Genomic DNA, 21,458 nt, shown 5'->3' with positions numbered 1-21,458 from the left:
TAAAACACTCGCGGCCGTTTGAAACCGTTCACAACCGTTCCGAGCACTTGAGAGAGGATGGTTAGAAGTGGGTAACTCGTGCTAAATGTGAGTAACTCGGGTTAGGGTTAGCTTATTCTGGAGGTGAGCTACCCACATTTAGCACGAGTTACCCATTCTTAGTCACGCCCGGCCTGCCCAAGTCCGTGTGGTAAGCACACCTCATATGATTCATTATATACAAAAGGACAAGGGAGAGTACAGATCCCGTTCAGAGTAAACAGAAGAACGAGGGGTGGAATGAGTGTTGATCAAAGCGGATATGTATGTGTGGGGGAAAAGAAGTGAAAGATGAATGTTGAAAGGAGGGAAATTGATGGGGCAGAAGTCGTCTAACACCAATACGCCGTAAAACTCTACATACGCAAGTTCAAGTCCAGTCCCACTCCCTACCGCCTGCCATATCCCTGCTCCCTCGGATGCTCCGCCTCCCGGTACTCCCCATACTCCGGCGCTCCACCCGCATAGCTCCCATACGCATAGTCAGAGTACACCGACTGATGGTGAGCTGGCCGCCCACTACCACCCGTGTATCCCTCGCTCCGTTGATCGTATCCGTAATCGTCCTCGTCGTGACCGCCGTTGTGATGACGGTCGTCGTGGATTTCGTGCGCGAGGTGTGACGACGGTGGGGGGATGGCGTATCGGTCGACGTTGGATCCCGCCGCCGATAAGGGTGCTGGGACTGCTGAGCCGGGTGCGCTACCGCTACCTGCGCCGGATGAGTTGGCGTAGTATGGCGATGGCGAGCGGGTCTGCTGCTGGGGGGTCATGCTGCGGTAGTATCCCGGGTGTTGGCCTGGGTGGGGCTGTGGATGCGGGTGATGCGCATAGTTGTTGTTCATGGGCGGTGCAAACCCACTTCCCGCCGCTGACACAGGTGGCCCTCCCGCGTTCCCACCACTGTAATGGCTCGCAGGTTGACTACCTCCATACTCCGACGCCATATCCGCCTGATCGTACATCGAATCCCCCACCCGAATCTCCTGCACGGGCTGGCCACCGTATCCAGCCCCACTCCCGGGCGCATTGTGCGCCAGCGCACGAACGTACGGGTTGGGCATGGGCGGTAACGGCGACGGCTGACGACGGCCATACGCTTGCGAGCCGTGCAGGCTACTGCTGCCGCCATTACTCCCGCCGTACGCGCTTCCGGGCCCTGGCGGCGGGGGTAAGGCCGCGTAGCTCTGGTCGTACAGTGCGGTCCCCATGTCGCCGCGGTAGAGCGTGCTGCCCGAGTCGTTGTAGCCGGAGGAGGAGTAGTTGGCGTTGGACATGACGTCCAGGTCGACGGTCGGGAGCGTCGGGCGGGGCCCAGAGGACTTGCCGTACTTTTTCAGGTCGTCTTCTTCCTTTTTGCGGGCTGCCTCGGCGCGCTTGCGGGACTTTTTCTTGAGGATCTCGTCGATTCTGATGAGGATGTGCGGGAACAGGGAAGATGAAAGAATGGCGGTGTTTAGAAGGTTGTCTCCAAGAATCGGAAGCATAATGATTTTTCAACGGGTAACAGACGCATTTCTCCAACGGCCCCAACCGAGCTACAGCTCAACTTACCTCTTGTCCACTTTATGGCAACAATATTCCTTCAGATTCCCACGAATCTTCATCAACAGCGGGATATAAATGAGAGCAGCGACAATCGTCATCAGGAACGAGATGGACCAGATCAACACCGTGATCATGGACGTCCAGATCAACGGCGTCCGAATGAAAGACGGGGAAGTAGTCTTCCACGCGGATGCACTGATGAGGATGTAATTGGCGGAGATTGTGAAGGCATTCATGGTCGAAAGGTTCTTCCTGTTCTTGAAGACGCAGGGGACGTTGGGATTTTCCGATTCGCAAAAGCCGCGAAAATCCGCATTGACGACTTTCGGATCCGTATAGTAATTCATGGTTTGTGAAAACACCTCCCAGATGAGCAAGAAGTTGAGGAATTGACGAGGGAAATCGGAAAGCAAGAGACGTTTCCAGCCGCGGAAGGTGAAGAAGACCCAGAACGCCAGCTCATCGATCATCCGCCTCGTGCCTTCGATAGTCGTGAAGAGGCAGAAGTGGCCGTACGATCGAACGACATAGTACCTGTCGAATGGAGTGCCCCATGTCAGCCATCTACTCTGCGCTTCATCCCATTGTCTGGCACAAAAAACAACGTACCTATAAGCGACGGTATTCGTAAACGCATACGAGATATCCTTCGACTTTACAATGGCCATCCCCTTCTTCCACTCCCACGCCAACAACAAGTACGATAGCACAGTCGTCGACAAAATCAGCGCAAACCGAATATGCCCCTCGATCGGGAAATCCAAAAAGTTCTGCGTATCCTTGAGCGGCGCACAGGGGTCGGCATCCGGGTCACCAAGGAAATTGGCGGCGGACGCACAGGCCTGGTGGCCCTTCGAGGTAATGACGTTTGTGATGAGCAGGATGACGGTTCCCAGATCCAACATGTAGAGAAGGACGGATTTGAGTGTCATGACGAAGACGAAGGAGTAGCGGACTTGGGACCAGAGCGAGTTGTCGACAAAGTCTTCGACGTCGAGGAGGTCGAATTTGTGGTCTTCGATTTGCTCGCGCTTCCACTTTGCGCTGCCGCAGCACGACATGGTGGGCGAAGTTGATTGGTGCTGATTGTGAGTGCGATGTAATGTCGAGGGGAGTGCGGAGGCCTGTTCCTAGCCCCGTTTTGACGTGGGTAGGAAGCGCTCGACTCCACCGTCTATCTTCAAAGTCCTATCTATGTCAAGCTCGCTCTCAGCTCCGTCCAGAAAGTGAAAAACCGCAGAGAAGAATGTCTACGGAGTCGGAAATGGAAGCAAATGTGTCCTTTGTCCGTCTTCCCTTTCCTCTATGGAACAGAAACTCCCCACAGACGTCTAAAACCCTGTACTACACGGTTCACACAACCCTTTGCTCGTTCCTTCGTAAGGGTGGGGCCAGGGAATGAGCGGGTGTCTCCTGTTCCTTTTTGGTCCGCGAGGGAAGATCGAAGTGGAATGTGTTTTGTCTCTTATTTAGAGGGGGGGTGTTTGAGAAGGCGACCAGTGATCAGTGCGCCGCTGGGCGTTCCTGTTGATAGTAACTTTTGCGCAAGATAGACGGACGTGGGATCGGCGTTCTTAACCGTTTTTGCGTTCTTCCCTCTTATGCGGATCCGCTTTTGCCAGCCGTATTTTATCGCCCGGCGCAGTGAGAGAACGGAACCATCACCCCGGGTCGCGGCAAAACCAACCAGGGAGAATCCTCGGGCGGCAACCTCCGTGGCTGAACTCAATCAAGCCTAGCTACCATCCGCTTTGTGCGACGACGAGGAACGGTGAGTATAGCGTGCTATCACGGGACTCCGCTGCTGCTGTCAACAGTGCACATAACCGCAGACATTATGAGGACGAATACAGAGCGCGAAGATATCCATTGGATGGTATGTATGTGTGTATGTATGTATGTACAAGGGTATATACGAAGAATTGGAGGGGAAAGGCCGGGGAAAAAGGTACATGTACATATGCGCAGAACGAATAACAAGGAAGAAAAACGGGATTGCAACACAATGTCCGAGAGGCGATACGTCCGTTGAATCTCAGATATCTAAAGGGGGGAAAGGGAGGGGATGTACAAAGGGGTATACGAAACGGAAATGGAAAGGGGCGGAGCATTACGCCGTGGAGGAGATGCTTCGTTGTCCCGGCTTGAACAGCAAGGCATGCGATGTCCGAGTCACTCTTTTCCTTTGTTCCGGCGGAGGTCCAGAGACGGACGACATCGGATGCTACACAGGTTTCCTCAATGCTGTTCCATGGCCCCGCCCCAATGCTGCCGCGCGGACCACGCTGGCGGTGCTTGCCACGGCAACGTAGGCACCGTCTCGTCTTCATTCGCAACCACGCCAATCGGCAGAACCGGCGGTACCTTGACATCCGCACCGGCGCGATGACGTGCAGCCACATCCGGCTTGGTAATAAAGTTCTCCTGCGACAGCGTATCGCAGTCGAGGATCTCATCGTCCTGCGAATCGCTGTAATACGACGAGTCGCTTTCAAAAACGAACATGTCGTAAAAGTCGTAGAAAGAGGATGGGTTCCGGCCGTGCTGATGCGAGTTATGACTGGGGTTGGGTAGGCGTTGATGCGGACGGCGAGAGGATGCTCTCGTGCTGCCGCTGTGCTTGCTGGCTTTGTCGCTTGTAACCACGCTCACGGACGATGCTGTGGCTGCCGTTTCCGGGCGGGTGGTTGGGGACGGGTACTCCATCTCACCCAAACCCGCTGCGGCTCGGATCGCGATACGCCATACGGAATCCTTGGCAGCCATCGAGGCGACGGAATCCGGCCCAGTGTGGTCGGGCGGACCTGCGGATGGGTAGACGGAACTGACGTCGAGACTTTCGGGTAGTTCTTCCGCGTTTTCAGCGTCGTCGCAGTCGTCGTCATCATGCTCTTCGATCTTATAGCCTGGAGCCATGCGCGACCGTGGCTGCATGCCGTCTCCGCGGGACCTCCGATCGGCGAGAGTGAAGCGGGCATCTCTTGTGGTAGGTCTCCATCGGTCTTTGGATTCCGGGGTGAAGATCACGGACAACGACCATGCGGCGGCGTTGAAAAATCCTTGACTTCCAAGGAAGAAGGCTTGGATGTAGACCAGCCACGCCGGAGGTGGATTGTCGCTCGCAAAGGCAACAGCCCGGAAAATCAATGACCTAAAGTGCGTGGGAAGTTTAGCAAGGTGCTCTGAATAAAGCCTTCGTACTCCATAGACAAAGACCATATGCTTACCAGGACCAAACAGAAACATAGACGATCGTCACCATATAGATGCGAATCAAACTCGCCCGCTTCCGGGAAAGGACTTTACGCGTCGTGGCGGCAAGCTGGTTGGATTTCCCCCTGTTTCGCAAGCGCATGGTGGCAAAGACGATGGCAAAGGTGGCAAATATGAAGCTGGCTATGAGAGGGACGTAGAACAGGAGACGGTAGGGACTCTGTTTGCCCATGATCCAGCATGTGCCGTCCTGTGAGAGTCGTGGGAAAATCATGATGAGTACACGAAAGTTATACGATGAGAAGTCTCAGTAATCGCCATTACCTCTGTGAAGCCGATCTGCCGTTTAACCGCCAGGACGACCGCCGAGAGAATGCAATAGCCCCAAACCACGCAATGATATTGTACGGTCCAGAGACGTGGCTTGTGCCTCCGGGGCTTGTATAGCAGGAAGAATAGATTGAGCGAAACAACGCCGTTCCTATGGAGAATAAAAGCGGTCAGTTAACTCGGCATTCTATTAGCTTTCACGGATGTACGTCCTACTCACCATAACACCGTCGAGAGCGCAAAAAACTGCCCGGCATGTCCACTCAACTCGCACAGCACCGTCCCAGTAGCCGATTTCGCTTGATCCCCAAACAAAGAGTAAAACCCAGCCCCGACAAACTTTGCCGCAAACCCAAAATCGCACACAGCCATGATCGCTACGACTTTCAAACTGGGCGTACGGAGGTCCTTGCGGCGGAAGTAGGACCGGATAACGAAGAGGGAGCCGAGCATGGAAGCGCAGGCGGTGACGATGAAGAGAATGTTGAGCTTGGTGGCATCGACTGTGTCGCTCCCATCGGTTGGTTGGATGACAGAAGGAGGTGCGGCGACCACTGGGTCACCTGAGACGACTGACATTTCGAGAATTCCGGCAGCTCCTGGGAAGGAAAGGTTAGCCGGTGTCAGTCTGGAACGACCAGGAAGAGGAAGCTGCCTGCGGCGAACGTTACCTGCTTTTATTCTATTTCTGTACTTCGGGTCCAAAGGTGGATGTTCCACGATCGGCAGCAGTCTGCTGTCAGCCTATCTAGGAATTCACTCTGCGTGTGGCCGAACCAGGTCCTTGAAGCGATTGCTTGAAGTCGACGGGAGAGGTGGCTGATACAGGCGACGATGACTTTCCCAGACGTGTCCGTGGAAGAACAAGCAAGATGGAGAGAGACGAGCAGGTCCTGGATGAACCTTCCCGTTTTGACCTTTCACATTGGAGATCACTTTTTCCCACGCTCCCCACTGACAGGGTCACATCAGGAGGGAAGCCCGAATGCCAGCGCAGCCGAGGGTCAAATGCAAAAGTTCCAGACCTCCTCCTCCAGAGTCCAGAGTCCAAGGTGCCCTTTTCCCGCCGGCGCTCAAGAAGCGCGTGCAATAAGTTAATAACCTTCCACAGGTGACAGCAATGACAGTTTGTGCTTGTGCGACTTGCGCGCCTGCGGTCATTTTGGGAGTCGCCATGTGTCATACAACAACAACCGTTCTCCGCGAAATTTGGCCATAAGTTCTCACTTCCATCCAGCCTCGTCTGCGACGGATGGTTAGAAATCGCAGGGTTTATCGCAGACAGTTCAGCCCCCAGTCCCTATTCCATCCAGGAAGGGACTTCGCCACCGCATCCGAGTTCCTTCCCTGATCAACCCCTCGAGGACCGCTATATATACATACAGCGGACGAAACGTCAAAGATGGAGGATGAATACAGTACGTATAGATGCAGCACATAGTTTCATCAACATTTCCTGTGAGGTTGGGTCGGCACACATGAATCTGGAGTTCCAAAATGAGGGGAGGCGATCGAGACGTGCAGGGGATGTGCCTCGGGCAAACCAGCCACGGCAAGATATTGGGCGGGTGACAGGAGAAAAGTGGGGCGAAAATAGTGAAGAAAACAAGCGAACGCAGAACGACTGAGGAATCGCTTTACTCGCACAGAGGTGCGGCCTCGATCCCGGGGGTCGCGATGCTGGGTACAGCGGCATCTGGGAAAGCAACATAGGGACGGTCGAATGCTTATACCCCGGCACGAACGACGAAGTGAATGTGTACATGACTGTCCGAAGATCAGGCTGCTTCCCATCACATGGACATTGAGAATCGACGCAAAAACCGCAAACGCACGTCGACCATAAGGTGGGAAAATACGGAAAGAACGCGTGCGTATCGTTGTTTTGACATCCGAAGCTTCTACGTTAAGATACTCCACGAACGTCATAGAGTAGTTTTGTCTCCTGCACCTATGCAAAGGCAACCCACGTGGTTCTTCCATGTCTTCCGTTCTGTTTTGTGTTTGTGGAGAGGAAGGCCGGCTTCCAGAAAAAAAGGCAAACAAAGGGCCTTGGACAGCGCGTCAACAAGGAGCTCCTTCCGGGATGTTTAGCTTTCGGCGTATGCAGTTCATTACCCTTCGTTGTATGTACCTGTAGTTGCAAGATAAACGTTTCGTGTTGGAACTTGCGCAAACAGGCAGACGATGTTGCATGATTCCGCTGTCCCAAGCGATTCACACAGGCGCAACTGATCTTGACCGGCACGCGAATACATTGCATCGCGCGCTCCCACAGCAATGGATGGGCATATTGATGCAGAAGAGGGCGTTGGTGTTGGCATGACTGTTGACGGTGTCCGGCATGTTTGGGAAGATGGAGGGCCAGAGGAGGAAATTTGAATCGCTTGAGGACTTCTGGGCGAGATGACGGTGTTGGAGTTGGAGTTGAAGGAGCGCGACTGAGGCAGAAGCGGAGGAGAACTGACAGGCCGAGGAAAGAGGATTGCGTGCGAGAAGGAAGGTATAAGTAGTGGCATTTGCGATGAGAGGACGATGGGAAGTGTACTGTGTACTTGAAATACGTAGCATATGTCACGCTTAGGGTTGATGTCTCGTACAGTAGGATGCCAAAACGGACGTTACGACGGGCGCGTCGAAATTGACGGCATTTGGGCTACTACCTAGGTTAGTAGGCTGGCCGGCCCCCGGTCAACCACGCAATGGCTAGGCGGCAGCCGGTGACTTCTGCTGGCCACAAAGATTTATTGACCGCGTCCATGCCGTCCTAACGTCCGTTTTGGCATCCTACTGTATGAGGGGCTCTTCAAGCTCTTCATCTCGGCGACGAGTGCACACTTTCCGGCGAAGCTCAGCATCTCACATTTGCGCAGTTGACCCAAGCGTGGGCAGTACATACATTATGCGGTATCTGCAAGCCTAGTTGATCTATTCGCTATTCGGAGCTATAATAAAATAGGATACGAAAACAGAGTATCTCGCAGTATGGTCTGTGTATACAAAATGCTCTATGGAAATCGTGAATGAGAGAGTACGCCGCACCACAGGCCCTCACCCCACATACGACGGTAACGTCTCCATAATCGCCCCCGGCCTCCCTGTCCCTGCCGGCTCCTCAACCAGATATACATAACAGGGTCCTTATGATCGTCCGTCTTATGCGCATGCGTGCTGGTCAAAACGGCCCCCTTCCGCTCGAAAAATTCGAACACATCCATTATCCTCGGTGACTCATATGGCGGTCTGCCAGTTTTGACAAGCAGGCGGCGCCAGCCGGTGGGGCCGTTGTTGCCTGTGCGGACATTGGGCGGTAATTGCGAGACGTTGTAGGTCGGGGCGAGGAAGGGGAGCGTGTTGGGGTGGCAGCGGATGAAGATGTTTCGCTGGTTTTGATGTTCGAGGATTTGGATATATGGCATTGTGGGGCGATTTGGAGTGCGGTTGATGAGGATGCGGCTGGATTCGGCGGACGGTGGATGGATGGGGTGCACGCCGGGTTTGAGGAAGGCCGTCTTCCAGAAAATAAGGCAAACAAAGGGCCTTGGGAGCGCGGCAACAAGGAGCTCCTGGATTGGCTTCCGGGATGTTTAGACCGTCTTGCATCATTTCGAGCCGCGCCTAATGTAGCGTCTAATCAAAAAGGACCAAACCCGCGCCTCCACATCCAATTGCGAGAAGAGACTGCCGCAGCCCTTCTCCAGCCTTCCCAACCCTCCAACGCTTTCCTGCCACAACCACATCCCCCATCTTACGGCTACCCACAAACACCCACCGCCCATCCCACCCCTCACATCGCACCGCACTCTCCCACCCAGCACAAACTAGAACCCTCCATCCGCTATGTCGTGGCAACAGTACGTCGACTCCAACCTCGTCGGAACGGGCAAGATCGCCCGCGCCGCCATCTACGGCCTCGACGGATCCCTCTGGGCTACTACTCAGGGTTTCAGCGTGAGTACACAGAGCACACATGCAGTCTTGGAAATATGGAGGGAGCGTGAGATGCTTGGGTGACATTTGGGAGGCAGCTCCTTCCCTTCATCAGGGTGGTTGGGGCGGCGTGGATTGTGTCGGGCTTCAGTCGCGAGGTTCAAGATGGCGTGAGAAAATCGCAGATGGGGACGTCAAGTCTCTCAACACCCTCGTCATTGCGCTCGACTCACCTCCTCCAAACATAATACTGAACCATCTGTAACTCCTTCTCTCCGTCTGTTTCACTCATACAGCCCGCCGCCCCCGAAGTCGCTGCCTTGACCAAGGGTTTCACGGACGCATCCGGGCTTCGCGCCTCGGGTATACACTTGGCTGGCGTAAAGTACTTTACTCTGCGAGCCGATGACCGTGCTATTTACGGTAAACAGGTAATTTTTAGGGGGTTCTTACGAGGGTGCCCTTTCGTGTCAATTTGTTTCCTTGGGCGAGTGGGGCTAAGGCGGACGAGGCCTTGGGAATGGCGAGGCTGGGTTGTCGATACTTGTTAAGGGAAGAGGGATCCATCTCTGATGCGCATGAACCAAATGATTCGTGTGGGAAGAACACGGTCTTTCTTCACATCCTTCTGACTCCGACCATTCCTTTCATTGCCCGACTCACCATAAAATAGGGACAAAACGGCGTCTGCGTCGCCAAGACGAAGCAAGCCATCATCATTGGTGTCTACGAAAGTCCCGTGCAAGCCGGTGAGGCGAACAAGGTTGTGGAAGGTCTCGCGGACTACTTGATCGGTGTCAACTACGTACGTCTTTCTTGCATTATGTTCGGCGGATGCCATAGCGGTGCATTGGGAATTCGCTCTGACATCTTCGCGTTTTTTTGCCTTCTGACAGTAATCGAATTGAATTGAGGCACGGAAAGACGAAACAACAACTCCACAGCCAAAAAAGAAAGTATGAAGTTTTAGAATCCCCTCCCCCAACTACCCGCGCGAAACGACGAACCCCCTCGCGCCAGCTCCCTGCGCTTGGATGGTCAGATGGGACACCTAGCGAATGTGGGGGTCTACTGAGAGGCATCTGACCCTTTTGAAGAAGTAGTAATACACGTATTGTCCGTTTGATTTGCGGGGGTGGGTTTCGGGGGTTTTAAAATGACCATGCACATTCCGAAAAACACATGCGCAAGAGGATAAGATGGAAGCGCCGCTATTCTAGTCTGTGTGGTATCCCTTTGCCAAAGGGATGTGAAACGCGACAGGTAACAGAAAAAGGATAGACAGGTACTCGTGCCCATGGTCGCGCGTTGCTAGCTCCCTGGGCAAGTCTTCAGACGTGCCTCAGGATCGCGCCCCGCAAGCCAGAGGTTGCATATTACAGTACGTAGTATATGCTACCTGGGCACGAGTAGGGTGGCTATGACTGAGGCACCGTCCTCTCTCACCGGCACACCCCAAAACACGCTCTCAACTCGACCACAAAGTCCATGACCCTAACAGCCCTTAATACCTCCAATCAAACGCCACCTTCTCCCCGCCCTCAACCCTACAAACCTCCTCCCACTCCTTCTTCGGCACCAGTCTGTCCACCTCCTTCAAAAACGCGTCAAGCGTGCACATCGTCGTATCTGTGCCGCGGTGAGCATTTGCAGGGGCGCAGGCGGGGAGTGTTAAGGGTAGGCCGTTGTAGAGGAGGCGGATGTAGTGGGCGGGTGGGGTGGACGGGTTGGTGGAGGGGGATGTGAATGGAGAGGGGGAAGGGGCGGGTGAGGAGGAGTTTTTAAGCCAGTTCCAGGCGGATCGGAACGGGGATGTGCGCTGTGGGAGCGGGGTGAGTTCTTCGAAGAGTTCTATATTTATCTGTGCGGGATGTGGCAGGGCCGTGAAGTATGGAATGTGTGTGTCAGTCAATACTCTAACTTCCTCCCGAGGGAGCAAGAAAAGGAAGGGCACGCACCATGGCACCGAACGTGGGGTATTTGCCGTCCCAGGCTTTTAGGGCGGTGAGGATCGGACCGACGGTGCTGTGAACGGGGAACAGAGATGGGCCAGGGTTGTGAGAAGAGAGAGGATACGCCACAATGTCACCCCACACGCTCTTCCCACACAGAACGAAGAAGAGTTGCCGTACAGACGATCCCCATAAACAGTCACCCCATACATACGTATCATGCGCACTAAAAACCGCCATCTTCACCGCTCCCTCCCCTCCCTCAACCGCCTCCAAGATCTTCCCCCTCAAATCCCCCAAACACCACCCAATCCCCATCCCGGCACGCTTCTCATCCTCATAAATCCCAATCCACTGCCGGGTCGTCATCTCATGCATCTCCCTCATCATCTCGTCCGTCACGCCTGCAGGTAGCGGAATGTCGTGCGCGCGCATGCAGGTGAATGTATCTTCCAGCGCGTGGATTTGGAAGAGGTGTGGTTTGGCGGGGTCGGTGCCGAGGAAGCCAAGTTTTTGGATCAAGGGGGCGGTTTGGGCGGAGAGTTGGGCGCCTAGGGTTTTTCGGAAGGCTTTGGAAGCCAGGTTGAGGGCGCTGCATGAGTGCGAGGGGTAGAGCGTTTCCCCCTTCGCCGAGCGCACATGGATGGTGAGATCCTCCGCGCTTTCGCCCACGCGTGATGAAGTCGGATGCAGGCCGTGGAGGAGGTACTGCAGCGACTCGATCGTGCGGGGGTAGTCTGTGCTGCGAAGGTATACGTCGCGGTGGTAATCGCCGTCCAGCCGGCCCGAGAACAATCCCAAACGCTCGATGTAGTGTTTTCGAAGATTTTCCCCGCTTGTTTGCATGGTTTGTTTACCTTTATCTGTCAGTTGGCCCGTGAAACATGTCCCGTCGGCTGTTAGCTGGGTTTTGAGGGCTTTGGCGGTGGAGAGACGGTCGATGGTGTGATGCGCCGGTTCGAGGACGACGTTTTTGAACTGGGGTGGAAGTGACTCGGATAGTGGTGTTCCCGGATTGTCTTCATCCCTCCCTTCGAAACCTGCATCACCGTTTTTGGATAGAAGGTCGGATGTGGCGGCGTGGAAGGCGTGCAGCAGCGGTTTGGTGTGGCATAGCCGCCATGTTCCTTCTGGTTGTGCTTTTGGGAAGAAGTTTGTCGCTGTTGATCTCTCACCTACAGCACATACACCCGCGCGTGAGGTGTGAGATGGGTCACTGACGGTGAAAGTGGGGAGAACACATACCGTGGCGGTGGATGATCTCCACGAACTTCAGCTTCAAGTCTGGTGGATAGAGGGCGGTGAGAGAGGGATCGTCTGGGAAGGGCATTATGGCAGATGGGCGAAAGTGGAAGGTTGGCAGATGTTGCAGACCTCCACTTCGAGGTTGAAGCCTCTCATAACCCCACTTTCCAGCAGACTTTCCAGCTCCTTTCCCCACAGTCCCGTTCAACCTCAGACATACCCCACGCTTCCCGCTCTCACAGCGACAACGACAATGCGCTCCTTCGTCACCCTCCTCCTCTCCTTGCCTGCCCTCGCCGCCGCCCAGTTCGCTACAGACTGCGGTGACGCTACCCAGGTATGTCCCCTTTCTCTCGTGTCCTTCACAGTGCCATCTTGCTCACGATGGAAGGCTTCTTATAGGCCAAATTCAACCGCTGCGTCTCGAATGTGATTTCAGTAGAAGCCATGGTATGGGGCCAGCTAACCCCTGGAACGACCTTAGAGAACGCTTGCAATGACGTTCGTAAGAACGAAGCGGTTTACAATTGTTGTTTGTGCGAGAGTTACACCGTGGTCCACAGAACGTGGTAAGTTGTGTGGAAGAGAAAGGGAAGGCTTTAGATTTGGTCGGCGGTCCAACAGCAGAGAGGGAGGGATTTGGTTTGGGTCTGCGGGAGCCTGAGCGTAGGTAGAGCCGACCAGAGCGAACGCCAAAGCGAGCGCGAGCGGAGCGAGTTCCTTGCCCTTCAGGCGTAACTCCGGACACTCAAGCGGCTTCGATCGCCTTCGCAGCGAAGCGAGATCCTTGCGCCAAAGGCGCAATACCCTCAAACACGGCATATAGCGAGCGTCGACGAATGTTGGATCTTTTTGCGAGAGAAGCGAGCCACGCGAGAAGGGTATTTGAATTACCCATCAACCATCTTTTGGTCATACCTTTAGCATCCCATGTCTCACATTTTGGCCTTTATCACTAGCTACAACCCATACTGCATGGCATCCCCTTCCATCTCTACCATCCAGCAACAAGCCGCTCAATACTGCAACGCCTGCCCGCCCGAAGAAGCCGCTCGACACTGCAACACCACGTGCCCCGTGCCCGGAAAAAACACTGTCCGCCGCACAACCACCCTTCCATTCCCCACTCTCTCCGGGACTCTCTCTGCGGTTCCCACCGTTTCCCCCTCCGCTACCGCTGCCGCAGGGTCTATGACATCTACCCCCGCTCCGGCTGCAACTGGCGCGGCTAAGAACGGAGGTGCTGCCAATGTCGCTGGACTCGGGGGTGCCGTCTTTGGTGGTGTCGTCGGTCTCTTGATGGCTTGAACGACTCAAGCTGACCCAGACCCTGCCCTCATGCGCAGATGAACCTCTGAAGGGTTTTGCTACTATACTAATGTTACTTTTGTGCGGTATAGAACGGATTGGACTTGAATAGGCGTACATCGTACATACGGACATAGGACCGTTGAAGATACATCACCTTCATAGACCCACATTACATAGTTCCTCTACATAGGCGTATATTAGACCCTTTACATCCTTTCTGTGCCAGATGCAGTCCTAATAGACATAGGTTTTTGGTATCGTGTTTGAACCTCTTCACGATCCGGGCACCGGAACCGGTCGGCAGGATGAAGTGTGATTGGCGTGCTCTTTCCTCTGGAACTTCGCGGACTCGGAACACCTTCTGCAATGCGCCATCCCCAGTCTGATACAACGATGGCCGGAGAGACGTGCGGAAGGCTTTGATAGGACATTACTATCGTATTTGCACCATCGGCGACGGTTTCACTTGGTTTCCGTCATGGCTTACCTTTATGAATCGAGGTCCTCAGCTATGGTTTAGGCCTACGAAAACTATTTCTAGGTGTCGGGAAACAGAAATCCTTCATCTTCGTAAACGCCATATCGCTCTTCACAGGTCGGAAGACCATGGTTTGCGAGAGGCCGCGCGGAGATGTCGGAGTTGGAGGAAGCGCGTGTCATCACCGGCGGAGACTCGGAGACCCGGCGGAGGTTGGCAGATGCCGCTTAGCGGAGAGACCAAACACGAGGGCATGGGACGACATCACAGTCGAGTCTGAGTCGACGGCAGGGTACTTAGTCAGGTTCACCACGGAAGCAAGCATAGCTCGGCAGCAATTCGGCGTATCGTACAGTACCTTAGAATTCAGAAACTGTAGCAGTTTAGTATAGTAGAACGCAATGTCCGTCTTCACACCAGCCATTGACACCCAGGCCTTCGCCGCCACTTCTCTGGCAACGACCGTCCTTCTCGTCAAGTTCTTGTAAGTCCGTCCAGGTTGCCAGTTTGCCTAATACTCCTACTGATTCTCCCCCTCCGCACTTCCGACAGGATGACCGTTGGTATCCAAGGCGGCCACCGGTTCAAGGCTGGCTCCCGACCCCCAGAAGATGCCAAGCTGGGCTTGGCCAGCAAGATTGGCAAGGGTGTTGTGCAGAACTATGGCGTGGGTGAGGCGGATAAGAATGATGACCCGAAGGTTAAGAAGGCCAAGTGAGTGCCGTTTTGCGTTGGGTAGTTACGCGGTGGAAGGAGTCCGCTGATGGCTCGGAACTTGCAGGATGGACAGTCTACGATGGAACAGAATCGTCATGAACGATCTTGAGAACATTCCTTTTGGACTGATCGCTGCATGGTCGTCTCTGCTGGCGCCTTTCAGCGCCAAAGTGCACACGGTGTTGGTGTTGGGATTCGCTGCTGCTCGGTGAGTGGAGATGTTACGCAGATGTTTGATGGTCGGGGTTAGGGCCTTACAGACAGTCTCTCTATCCCCCCCATAGTGTCTTCCACACGATCGTGTACGCAAAGGAACTCCAGGTTCGTTAACTTTGTCAAACGCCATCAAAAAATCCTCATGAGCGCTAACGCTGTACCTTGTATCTCATAGCCTCATCGCGGAGCGGCGTGGGGAGCTGGCTGGGTGTTCATTTTCGGTCTCGCCGCGAATGGCCTCCTTGGGGCTCTTTCTCTGCTCGCAAAGTAAGCTGTCCAACGAATGATTTGGCTTCCCATAATCTGGAGGTCCATATCACAAGGTTGGACGGACCGTTCAACCTTGCAATGTTGCGGCGGAGCCATACTGGGCTCAGGAGCGAGTCGGTGTGGAATATAGAAGAACCTTCATTGCACTGCACCTGGGCATGCAAATGCTCAGCCGATTAAGCAGCATATAATCGCATATTAATACACACCCTATTGCATTTCCATCAAGAACACCACGAAACAAATTGGCTCTTGCTTTGGGGAGAAAAGATTTGGAAGTCATCGAAGTAGCTGACGATTACCCCCGTATATGGGACGGGAAGAATGGATATGGCCTCCTGCAAGATGGGGTCTCTTTGTCTGCAAGGGTATGAAGTGGACCGTGGGAAACAAACAAGGCTGGAGAGAACTACTCTGAGAACTGCTCATCCAAGCTGTTTCAAACGCGTCGATTCTGGAGCAATTCTGCAGCGGCTCCTGTCTTCCTCGCTGCTTCCCTGTTCCAGCCTGCTCCGACAGACATTTGGACAGCGACTTCTCAAATTGAAGAGGCTGCAGACTTGCTCTCTACCACACGCTCTCTCGCAAAAGCCGCTCAACCATGCCCCCCTCAGGAACGAAAACCAACAACACGCCGCCCCGCGCCCCGGCCGGCACAAAAGACAAAAAGTGCATCGACGCTCTTACTGCCCTCGTGAGCCGCTACCAAAGCATATCCATCCGCGACGTTCTGGAGGCGCCCGAAATCACGGACAAGTTCGGCCATCTCCTGCCTGATCAAGTCGCTGTGAGGCGCGTGGTGAACAGGAAGGTTGTCGCGCACGTCAAGGTAGTGGGGAATAACCCTGTTTTTGTGCCGGGCGTGGAAGAGGAGCCGAAATCTGTTCAAGCGGGTGTTGCACCTGCGGCGTCCAAACCTACGGCTGCGAGCGTTGTGGAGGACGAGGAGGACGAAGAGGAAGAGGACGAAGAGGAAAAGCAAAATATAGTCGCGCTTCCTCGCGATCCTCTAGAACTACGTTCCACAGAGAGTGGCAGCGGAACTACTCCCATAGTGGAAAACGGTTTCACTGGGAAACCTTTTCGTTTCGTGCTGAACGAGGGCGACCACTCGGCTGGGACAGATCTGCATGCCTTTTTTGCGGGCGGTCGCGCGTTGCATAAGGATGTGCGATTGGAGGGTGTGCTTTTGGGCCAGGACGAAACCGCGCATACTCCTCAATACGGTGCTATTGGATCTACTGTACCCGACGAGTCTCGGCGTACGGACGCTGACACGATGCAATGCGACGATGGGATACTTGTTGGTGATGGAGGTGCCAGCCATCGTGTATACCTCAACACGCATGCTCCGTTCTGTTTGTTAGCGGTTGGCGTGCAAGGGTCCGGCAAATCGCACAGTATCGCGACCGTCGTGGAATCCAGCATGCTGCATATGCCGCCGTTCATCGAAGCCGAGCCGCAAGTTACGACCATGGTCTTCCACTACGACCAGTCCCAGGACAACTACTGCGAGCTGCATACCCTCACCAGGCGCCATAGAGACGCACCAACATGCATACCGGTCGTGTCGCGGATGATCATCCTCGTTTCGCCGTCTTACTACGCCCAACGCAAGGAGTACTACAAGAACGTCCCGAACTGCGAGGTGTTCCCACTCCTGTTCAGCTGGGCCGACCTGGACGCCGCACAAATCAAGCAGCTGATGCGTTTAGAAGTCGACGGCAATGTGCCGCTTTACATGGCATCTATCCTCGACATGCTGCGGAAGATGCAAAAGAAAGGCACCTACCCCACCTACGCGTCGTTCAAGGCCGAACTCACAAAAATGGATTTGACTGGCCAGCAGAGTTCCCCTCTGACCATGCGCCTCCAAGTCCTAGAATCCTTCCTCACCGATTCTCCCGAAAACAAAAACTTCTCACGCCTCGACTTCACGGCGACGCTCAACTCTCCACTCAAAGAAACCCCACTGATCATTGTCGACCTCACCGACCCGCTGCTCACGCCCCCTGAAGCCAACAGCATCTTCCAGGTCCTGTTCACCAAGTTCGTGACCACTCCTACGAAAGCCGGGAAGCTTGCTGTGTTTGACGAGGCGCATAAATATATCTCTGCGTCATCGGCGTCGACGCCCCAAGATGGACTTAGTGCTGCGCTCGTGTCTGCGGTGCGACAGATGCGTCACCATGGCTTGCGCGTGGCGATCTCGACGCAGAACCCGAAAGGTCTGCCTGGCGAATTGCTTGATCTCGTTTCCGTTGCTCTTATTCACCGGTACTGTGTCTCAACTAAAGTTCTTATCGCGTCCGGTTGTTCCCAATCTTAATCCCTGATCCCTCTTCTCTCACTAGGTTCCACTCTCGAGACTGGTTCGACCACCTCCGCCACAAACTGCCCCTCACACCCGACCTCTTCGACCACATCATGGCCCTGCGCACCGGCGAAGCACTCATCTTCAGCCCGCGCTGGGCACCCTCATTGCGACCCCGCGGCTGCAGCATTAAGATTCCAACAGGCGTCGGCGCGCATGTAAGACAAGTGGCGATGCGAGAAAGGATTACGGCGGATGGCGGGGTGTCGAAGGTTGCGTTGAGGGCGGGGTAGGGTGTGTGGGGGTTTCTGCTAGTGTCTTATTGAGATGAGATGGGTAGAAGTATTTGGATGCTGGATGTCCTATTATCAGATACCCTGGCGTTGTAGACATCATAGGCTCGTGACATTTCGTATACCCCTCCCCACGTTTCTTCTATGTGTTCTCAGCTTAGCATTCCGTGTTGGAACAACAACTGATACCCGTTGCATAAACCCTGCGTATGGGTTTCGTGTGATCACTGAGGCGCATTCTGGAATCCCCATATCCACAATCAACGGTATCATATTACGACGAGAGTCCCAAAACTATGTAAAACCAAAAGAATGTAGTCTTAAAAGATGCAGATAAATAATCCAGAATGGGAGGATTAAAATGCGGAGGCAGCTCGGTCTATGCGCATTTTGAGTTTCTCGTTCTCTTTCTCAAATCTGTGAGGCGAAAGAAGGGCGGGCGAGATGTAATTATCTGGTTGTGCTTGTAGACGTTGAATGAAAGAGGGGACGCATACCTTAGTGCACGATCGCGGTACTCGTTGGCTTCTCTTTCAGCGCGGCGCTTTGACAATTGCAGGTTGCTCTCGGAGGTTTCCTATAAGCGCGAGACAAGGAGTTGAGTGAGTATGAGGACATCCACTGTATTGACATCCAAATCATCAATGCGTACCAATTCCTCAAGCTGAGACTTCATTCTCTTCAGTTTCTGTTCCCATTTGTCCGTTTCCTCCTCATACCGCTGCTTCTGTTTGTCTCGCTCCCCAAGCTGGAACTGCAGCTCACGAATAACCCGATCGGTCTTTCTAGCGTTCTTCTGAATCTCCAACTTCTCCTTCGTCTCGTTGTCGAGTTGCGTGCTCAACTCCTCTACGCGGGCTTCGAGACGACGTGATGATCCGGCGTCGCGCGATAAGGCGGTCGCTTCCAAGTCCAGAACGCGCGAGTTGAGCTCTTTGATCGTTCTCTCCAGACCGAGTTTTTCTTTCTCCAGCGCCAATGCGTTGTCGCGCTCTTTGGCCAAGTCGGCCGTCGCCTCCTGAGCTAAGGATTCCGCGCGTCGCACTCGGTCGTCTGCAGATCGTGACATCTCCTCAAGTTCATCGAGACGATCACGCAAGTCAGTGTTGTTCTGATCTAGCGCCTGCATGGATCTTTGCATTTCGAGCTTGCCACGTGCAGTAACCTCGTGCTTCTCGGCGATCTCCTCGAGACGGGCCTCCAAGCCTTTCTTCTGCTTCTCCAACTGCGTCGATTTGGTTTCGGCATCTTCGAGATTGGATCGCAGGTCACGGACTTGACCGAGAAGTGACGTGATTTGGTTCTGCAAGTCATCGTGCGTGTTCATGCTGTCGTTATACGCGCGGTTGATGTCGTCGAACTTGGCTTCCAAGCGCTCGCGGTCCTTCTTCCAGTTAGCGGCAGACCTCAGCTCCTCTTCCAGGCGGTTGGACACGCTTTCGAGCTCGGATTCCAGATCTTTGTTGGTGGATTTGAGGTTGACAGAGTTGGATTTTTCGATCTCCAGTTCAGTCATCAGCTGCTTGACCTCCTTTTGGTACTTCTTACGGGTCTGTTCCACGGCGCCTTCTCGCTCGTCCAGCTCCTTGCGTTGTCTGTCGTGCAGCGCTTCAAGCTCCTCTTGCAATTTGCGCTTCACAACCGCGAGATCCGCCAGCTCGTGGGAGTCCTCCTCCATCTTTTCCTGCAGATCAATGATTTGTTCCTCCAGACTTCGGGCCTTGTCCTCCGCCAGCTTCCGCTCGCTGAGGGCTTCACGGAGGCTTTCTTCAAGCTCTCCAATCTGCAGGCGGAAGGCACTCTCATTTTTCTCCGCTTTGATCCTTGCCAACTCAGCCGTCTCGAGCTTCGTCAGAGTCTGCTCCGCGCGCGCCCGATGCAGCGAAAGGGACTCCTGCATGTCATTCGACTTTGCGATCTCCGCCTCCAGTTTCAGTTCCAACTCTTTTAGCTCAGCGGTGAGCTTACGCCTGCCCGCCGCCTCTTCGCCTTTCTGAAGTACTTCCGCCTCCAGTTGACTCTTAAGCTCATCCACATCGGTCTGCAAGAGTTTACGCTGCTTCTCGAGATTAGCGATCTCCTTGTTTTTGTCTTCAAGCTCTTGCGAGGTAAGTCGCTGGGCAGCCAGGAGCGCTCGCCTCGACTCCTCAAGCTTCTCAATCTTTCCGTCGGTGTCTTCCCGGGCGCGCGATCTCAGCGCTTCGAGCTCGGAGGAGCTGGTGAGTTTCGCGGCCTCCAAAGCAGCCCGAGCCTCAGTCTCCTCTTCCAACTTGATCTGCAACCGCTGCAGCTCCTTCTCCAGCCGCTTCTTGGTCTCGCTCAACGCCGATTTGCTGTCATCTCCACCCTCAAGCTCGTTGTGAAGCTCGTCCGCTTTGCGCTCAAGCTGCTTGCGGTTGCGCTCGCTGGTCTCCAGCTGCCCCTCGAGCCGCTCGATCTCGGATTGCAAGGAGTTGGCCTTCTTCTCATACCGCTGACTGAGCTCCTCAAAGTTCTTCCGCGCGCGCTCCTCATCGCCGAGCTTGAGGGTCAGTTCTCGTAATTGCGCTTCGGTCTTCGTTTTGGCTTTTTGCAAATCGGTTTGACCTTTTACGGAGTTTTCGGCCCGGGACATGAGCTCTTCCACTTGTTCCTCGAGCTTCTTCTTCCCCTTCAGCAGCTCGTTCTTGAGGTTCATGCTCTCATCCAATTGGTCTCCGAGGGAGTTGACCTCCCGCATCAGCATGCGGCGCGTCTCCTCCATCTGCGTGTCCTTGGCCATGATGTCGAGCTCCATCCGCTTCCGGTACTCGCTGAATTGAACCTCCAGGGAGAGTCTGGCCTCCTCCACCTTTTTGCGGATACCCTCCTCTTCCTCAAGCTGCACCTGCAACTCATCGATCCGAGACTGCAGCCTGCGCTGCGACTTTTCGAGCTCATGAACGTTCTTCCCGCCATCGCCAATCTCGTCGATGAGCGCTTTGAGTTCCGACTCGAGCTCATGCTTGCCCTTCTGCACGGTGGCAATCTGGTGGTTGCGTTCATCAAGCTCCAACTGCAACGCATCAATCGTGCTCTGCAGTTTGCGCGAGTTGGACTCCACCACATCCTTTGACCTACGCTCGGTCTCGAGGGTAAGGTTCGTAGCGCTCAGCTGAGCCTCGACCTGCTTCAGCAACCGCTCGGCGTTACGGGCAGAGTTGTGCTCGCGCTCAATCTCGATCTTCAGGTCCTCGGTTTCCGCTGTGAGACGAGCTTTGGTTTTTTCGAGGTTAGTGGCATTGCGCTCAAGGTCGTCGTACCGCGCCTGCAGTTCCGAAAGCTCCTTCTGCAGTTTGCTTCGAGCCTCGTCGAGCTCCGCCGTGCGCCCGTGCACGTCCTTTGTATAACGTTCCTTGAGCGCGTCCAGTTCACTGCCTTTAGCGGCCAAACGCTTGGAGAGGTCCGCCTTAAGCGTCTCCTCCTCATCTAGCCTAGCCTGCAGATCAGCAAGCTCCATCGTGGTTTTCTTCTTCTGCGAGTCCAGCTGAGTCCTCTTCTTAACCTCCTCCTCAAGATCATCACGCAGCGCATCCGCCTGTTTCTGGACACTATTCTTCTCGCGCTCCAACCGACTAACATTG

At 54.5% G+C, this 21,458-nt stretch overlaps 9 protein-coding genes across 9 annotated transcripts; 4 read left to right on the top strand and 5 right to left on the bottom strand.

Moving 5' to 3' along the window:
- Nucleotides 1-183: 183 nt before the first annotated feature.
- Nucleotides 184-3,132, bottom strand: EV422DRAFT_530670 (uncharacterized protein). The gene is made up of 3 exons (XM_053070421.1): nucleotides 2,197-3,132; nucleotides 1,594-2,121; nucleotides 184-1,449 (listed from the first exon to the last, which is right to left on the bottom strand). Exons 1-3 carry the CDS (start codon nucleotides 2,646-2,648, stop codon nucleotides 429-431), a joined length of 2,001 nt encoding a protein of 666 aa, XP_052925100.1. The 5' UTR covers nucleotides 2,649-3,132; the 3' UTR covers nucleotides 184-428.
- A 294-nt stretch (nucleotides 3,133-3,426) lies between these two features.
- On the bottom strand, nucleotides 3,427-6,172 carry EV422DRAFT_578722 (slime mold cyclic AMP receptor-domain-containing protein). The gene is made up of 5 exons (XM_053073294.1): nucleotides 5,802-6,172; nucleotides 5,351-5,729; nucleotides 5,125-5,281; nucleotides 4,815-5,050; nucleotides 3,427-4,738 (listed from the first exon to the last, which is right to left on the bottom strand). Exons 2-5 carry the CDS (start codon nucleotides 5,707-5,709, stop codon nucleotides 3,826-3,828), a joined length of 1,665 nt encoding a protein of 554 aa, XP_052925099.1. The 5' UTR covers nucleotides 5,710-5,729; nucleotides 5,802-6,172; the 3' UTR covers nucleotides 3,427-3,825.
- Nucleotides 6,173-8,766: 2,594 nt separating this feature from the next.
- EV422DRAFT_68135 (profilin) lies at nucleotides 8,767-10,345 on the top strand. The gene is made up of 4 exons (XM_053074299.1): nucleotides 8,767-9,081; nucleotides 9,357-9,491; nucleotides 9,734-9,865; nucleotides 9,957-10,345. Exons 1-4 carry the CDS (start codon nucleotides 8,971-8,973, stop codon nucleotides 9,957-9,959), a joined length of 381 nt encoding a protein of 126 aa, XP_052925098.1. The 5' UTR covers nucleotides 8,767-8,970; the 3' UTR covers nucleotides 9,960-10,345.
- Nucleotides 10,235-12,411, bottom strand: EV422DRAFT_530655 (histidine phosphatase superfamily). Its single transcript, XM_053070420.1, has 4 exons — nucleotides 12,258-12,411; nucleotides 11,227-12,187; nucleotides 11,019-11,085; nucleotides 10,235-10,921 (listed from the first exon to the last, which is right to left on the bottom strand). Exons 1-4 carry the CDS (start codon nucleotides 12,340-12,342, stop codon nucleotides 10,565-10,567), a joined length of 1,470 nt encoding a protein of 489 aa, XP_052925097.1. The 5' UTR covers nucleotides 12,343-12,411; the 3' UTR covers nucleotides 10,235-10,564.
- Nucleotides 12,412-12,935, top strand: EV422DRAFT_530652 (uncharacterized protein). Its single transcript, XM_053070419.1, has 2 exons — nucleotides 12,412-12,594; nucleotides 12,660-12,935. The coding sequence occupies exons 1-2, from the start codon at nucleotides 12,511-12,513 to the stop codon at nucleotides 12,828-12,830; spliced, it is 255 nt and encodes an 84-aa protein (XP_052925096.1). The 5' UTR covers nucleotides 12,412-12,510; the 3' UTR covers nucleotides 12,831-12,935.
- EV422DRAFT_530649 (uncharacterized protein) lies at nucleotides 12,936-14,032 on the bottom strand. Its single transcript, XM_053070418.1, has one exon. The coding sequence runs from the start codon at nucleotides 13,698-13,700 to the stop codon at nucleotides 13,170-13,172; it is 531 nt and encodes a 176-aa protein (XP_052925095.1). The 5' UTR covers nucleotides 13,701-14,032; the 3' UTR covers nucleotides 12,936-13,169.
- Nucleotides 14,033-14,240: 208 nt separating this feature from the next.
- Nucleotides 14,241-15,301, top strand: EV422DRAFT_68085 (uncharacterized protein). The gene is made up of 5 exons (XM_053074298.1): nucleotides 14,241-14,530; nucleotides 14,599-14,760; nucleotides 14,828-14,971; nucleotides 15,048-15,084; nucleotides 15,155-15,301. Exons 1-5 carry the CDS (start codon nucleotides 14,448-14,450, stop codon nucleotides 15,248-15,250), a joined length of 522 nt encoding a protein of 173 aa, XP_052925094.1. The 5' UTR covers nucleotides 14,241-14,447; the 3' UTR covers nucleotides 15,251-15,301.
- A 453-nt stretch (nucleotides 15,302-15,754) lies between these two features.
- Nucleotides 15,755-18,109, top strand: EV422DRAFT_530646 (uncharacterized protein). The gene is made up of 2 exons (XM_053070417.1): nucleotides 15,755-17,526; nucleotides 17,604-18,109. Exons 1-2 carry the CDS (start codon nucleotides 15,851-15,853, stop codon nucleotides 17,854-17,856), a joined length of 1,929 nt encoding a protein of 642 aa, XP_052925093.1. The 5' UTR covers nucleotides 15,755-15,850; the 3' UTR covers nucleotides 17,857-18,109.
- A 103-nt stretch (nucleotides 18,110-18,212) lies between these two features.
- EV422DRAFT_496909 (myosin tail) lies at nucleotides 18,213-18,925 on the bottom strand (the record flags this gene model as incomplete). Its single annotated transcript, XM_053067910.1, has 3 exons — nucleotides 18,213-18,273; nucleotides 18,354-18,433; nucleotides 18,509-18,925. The coding sequence occupies 3 exons, from the start codon at nucleotides 18,923-18,925 to the stop codon at nucleotides 18,213-18,215; spliced, it is 558 nt and encodes a 185-aa protein (XP_052925092.1).
- Nucleotides 18,926-21,458: the final 2,533 nt, after the last annotated feature.

Source organism: Fimicolochytrium jonesii (genome assembly GCF_025526975.1).
Source record: "Fimicolochytrium jonesii strain JEL569 chromosome Unknown EV422scaffold_13, whole genome shotgun sequence".
Classification (NCBI taxonomy): domain Eukaryota; kingdom Fungi; phylum Chytridiomycota; class Chytridiomycetes; order Spizellomycetales; family Powellomycetaceae; genus Fimicolochytrium; species Fimicolochytrium jonesii.
This window is presented reverse-complemented; position numbering and strand designations above follow the sequence as displayed.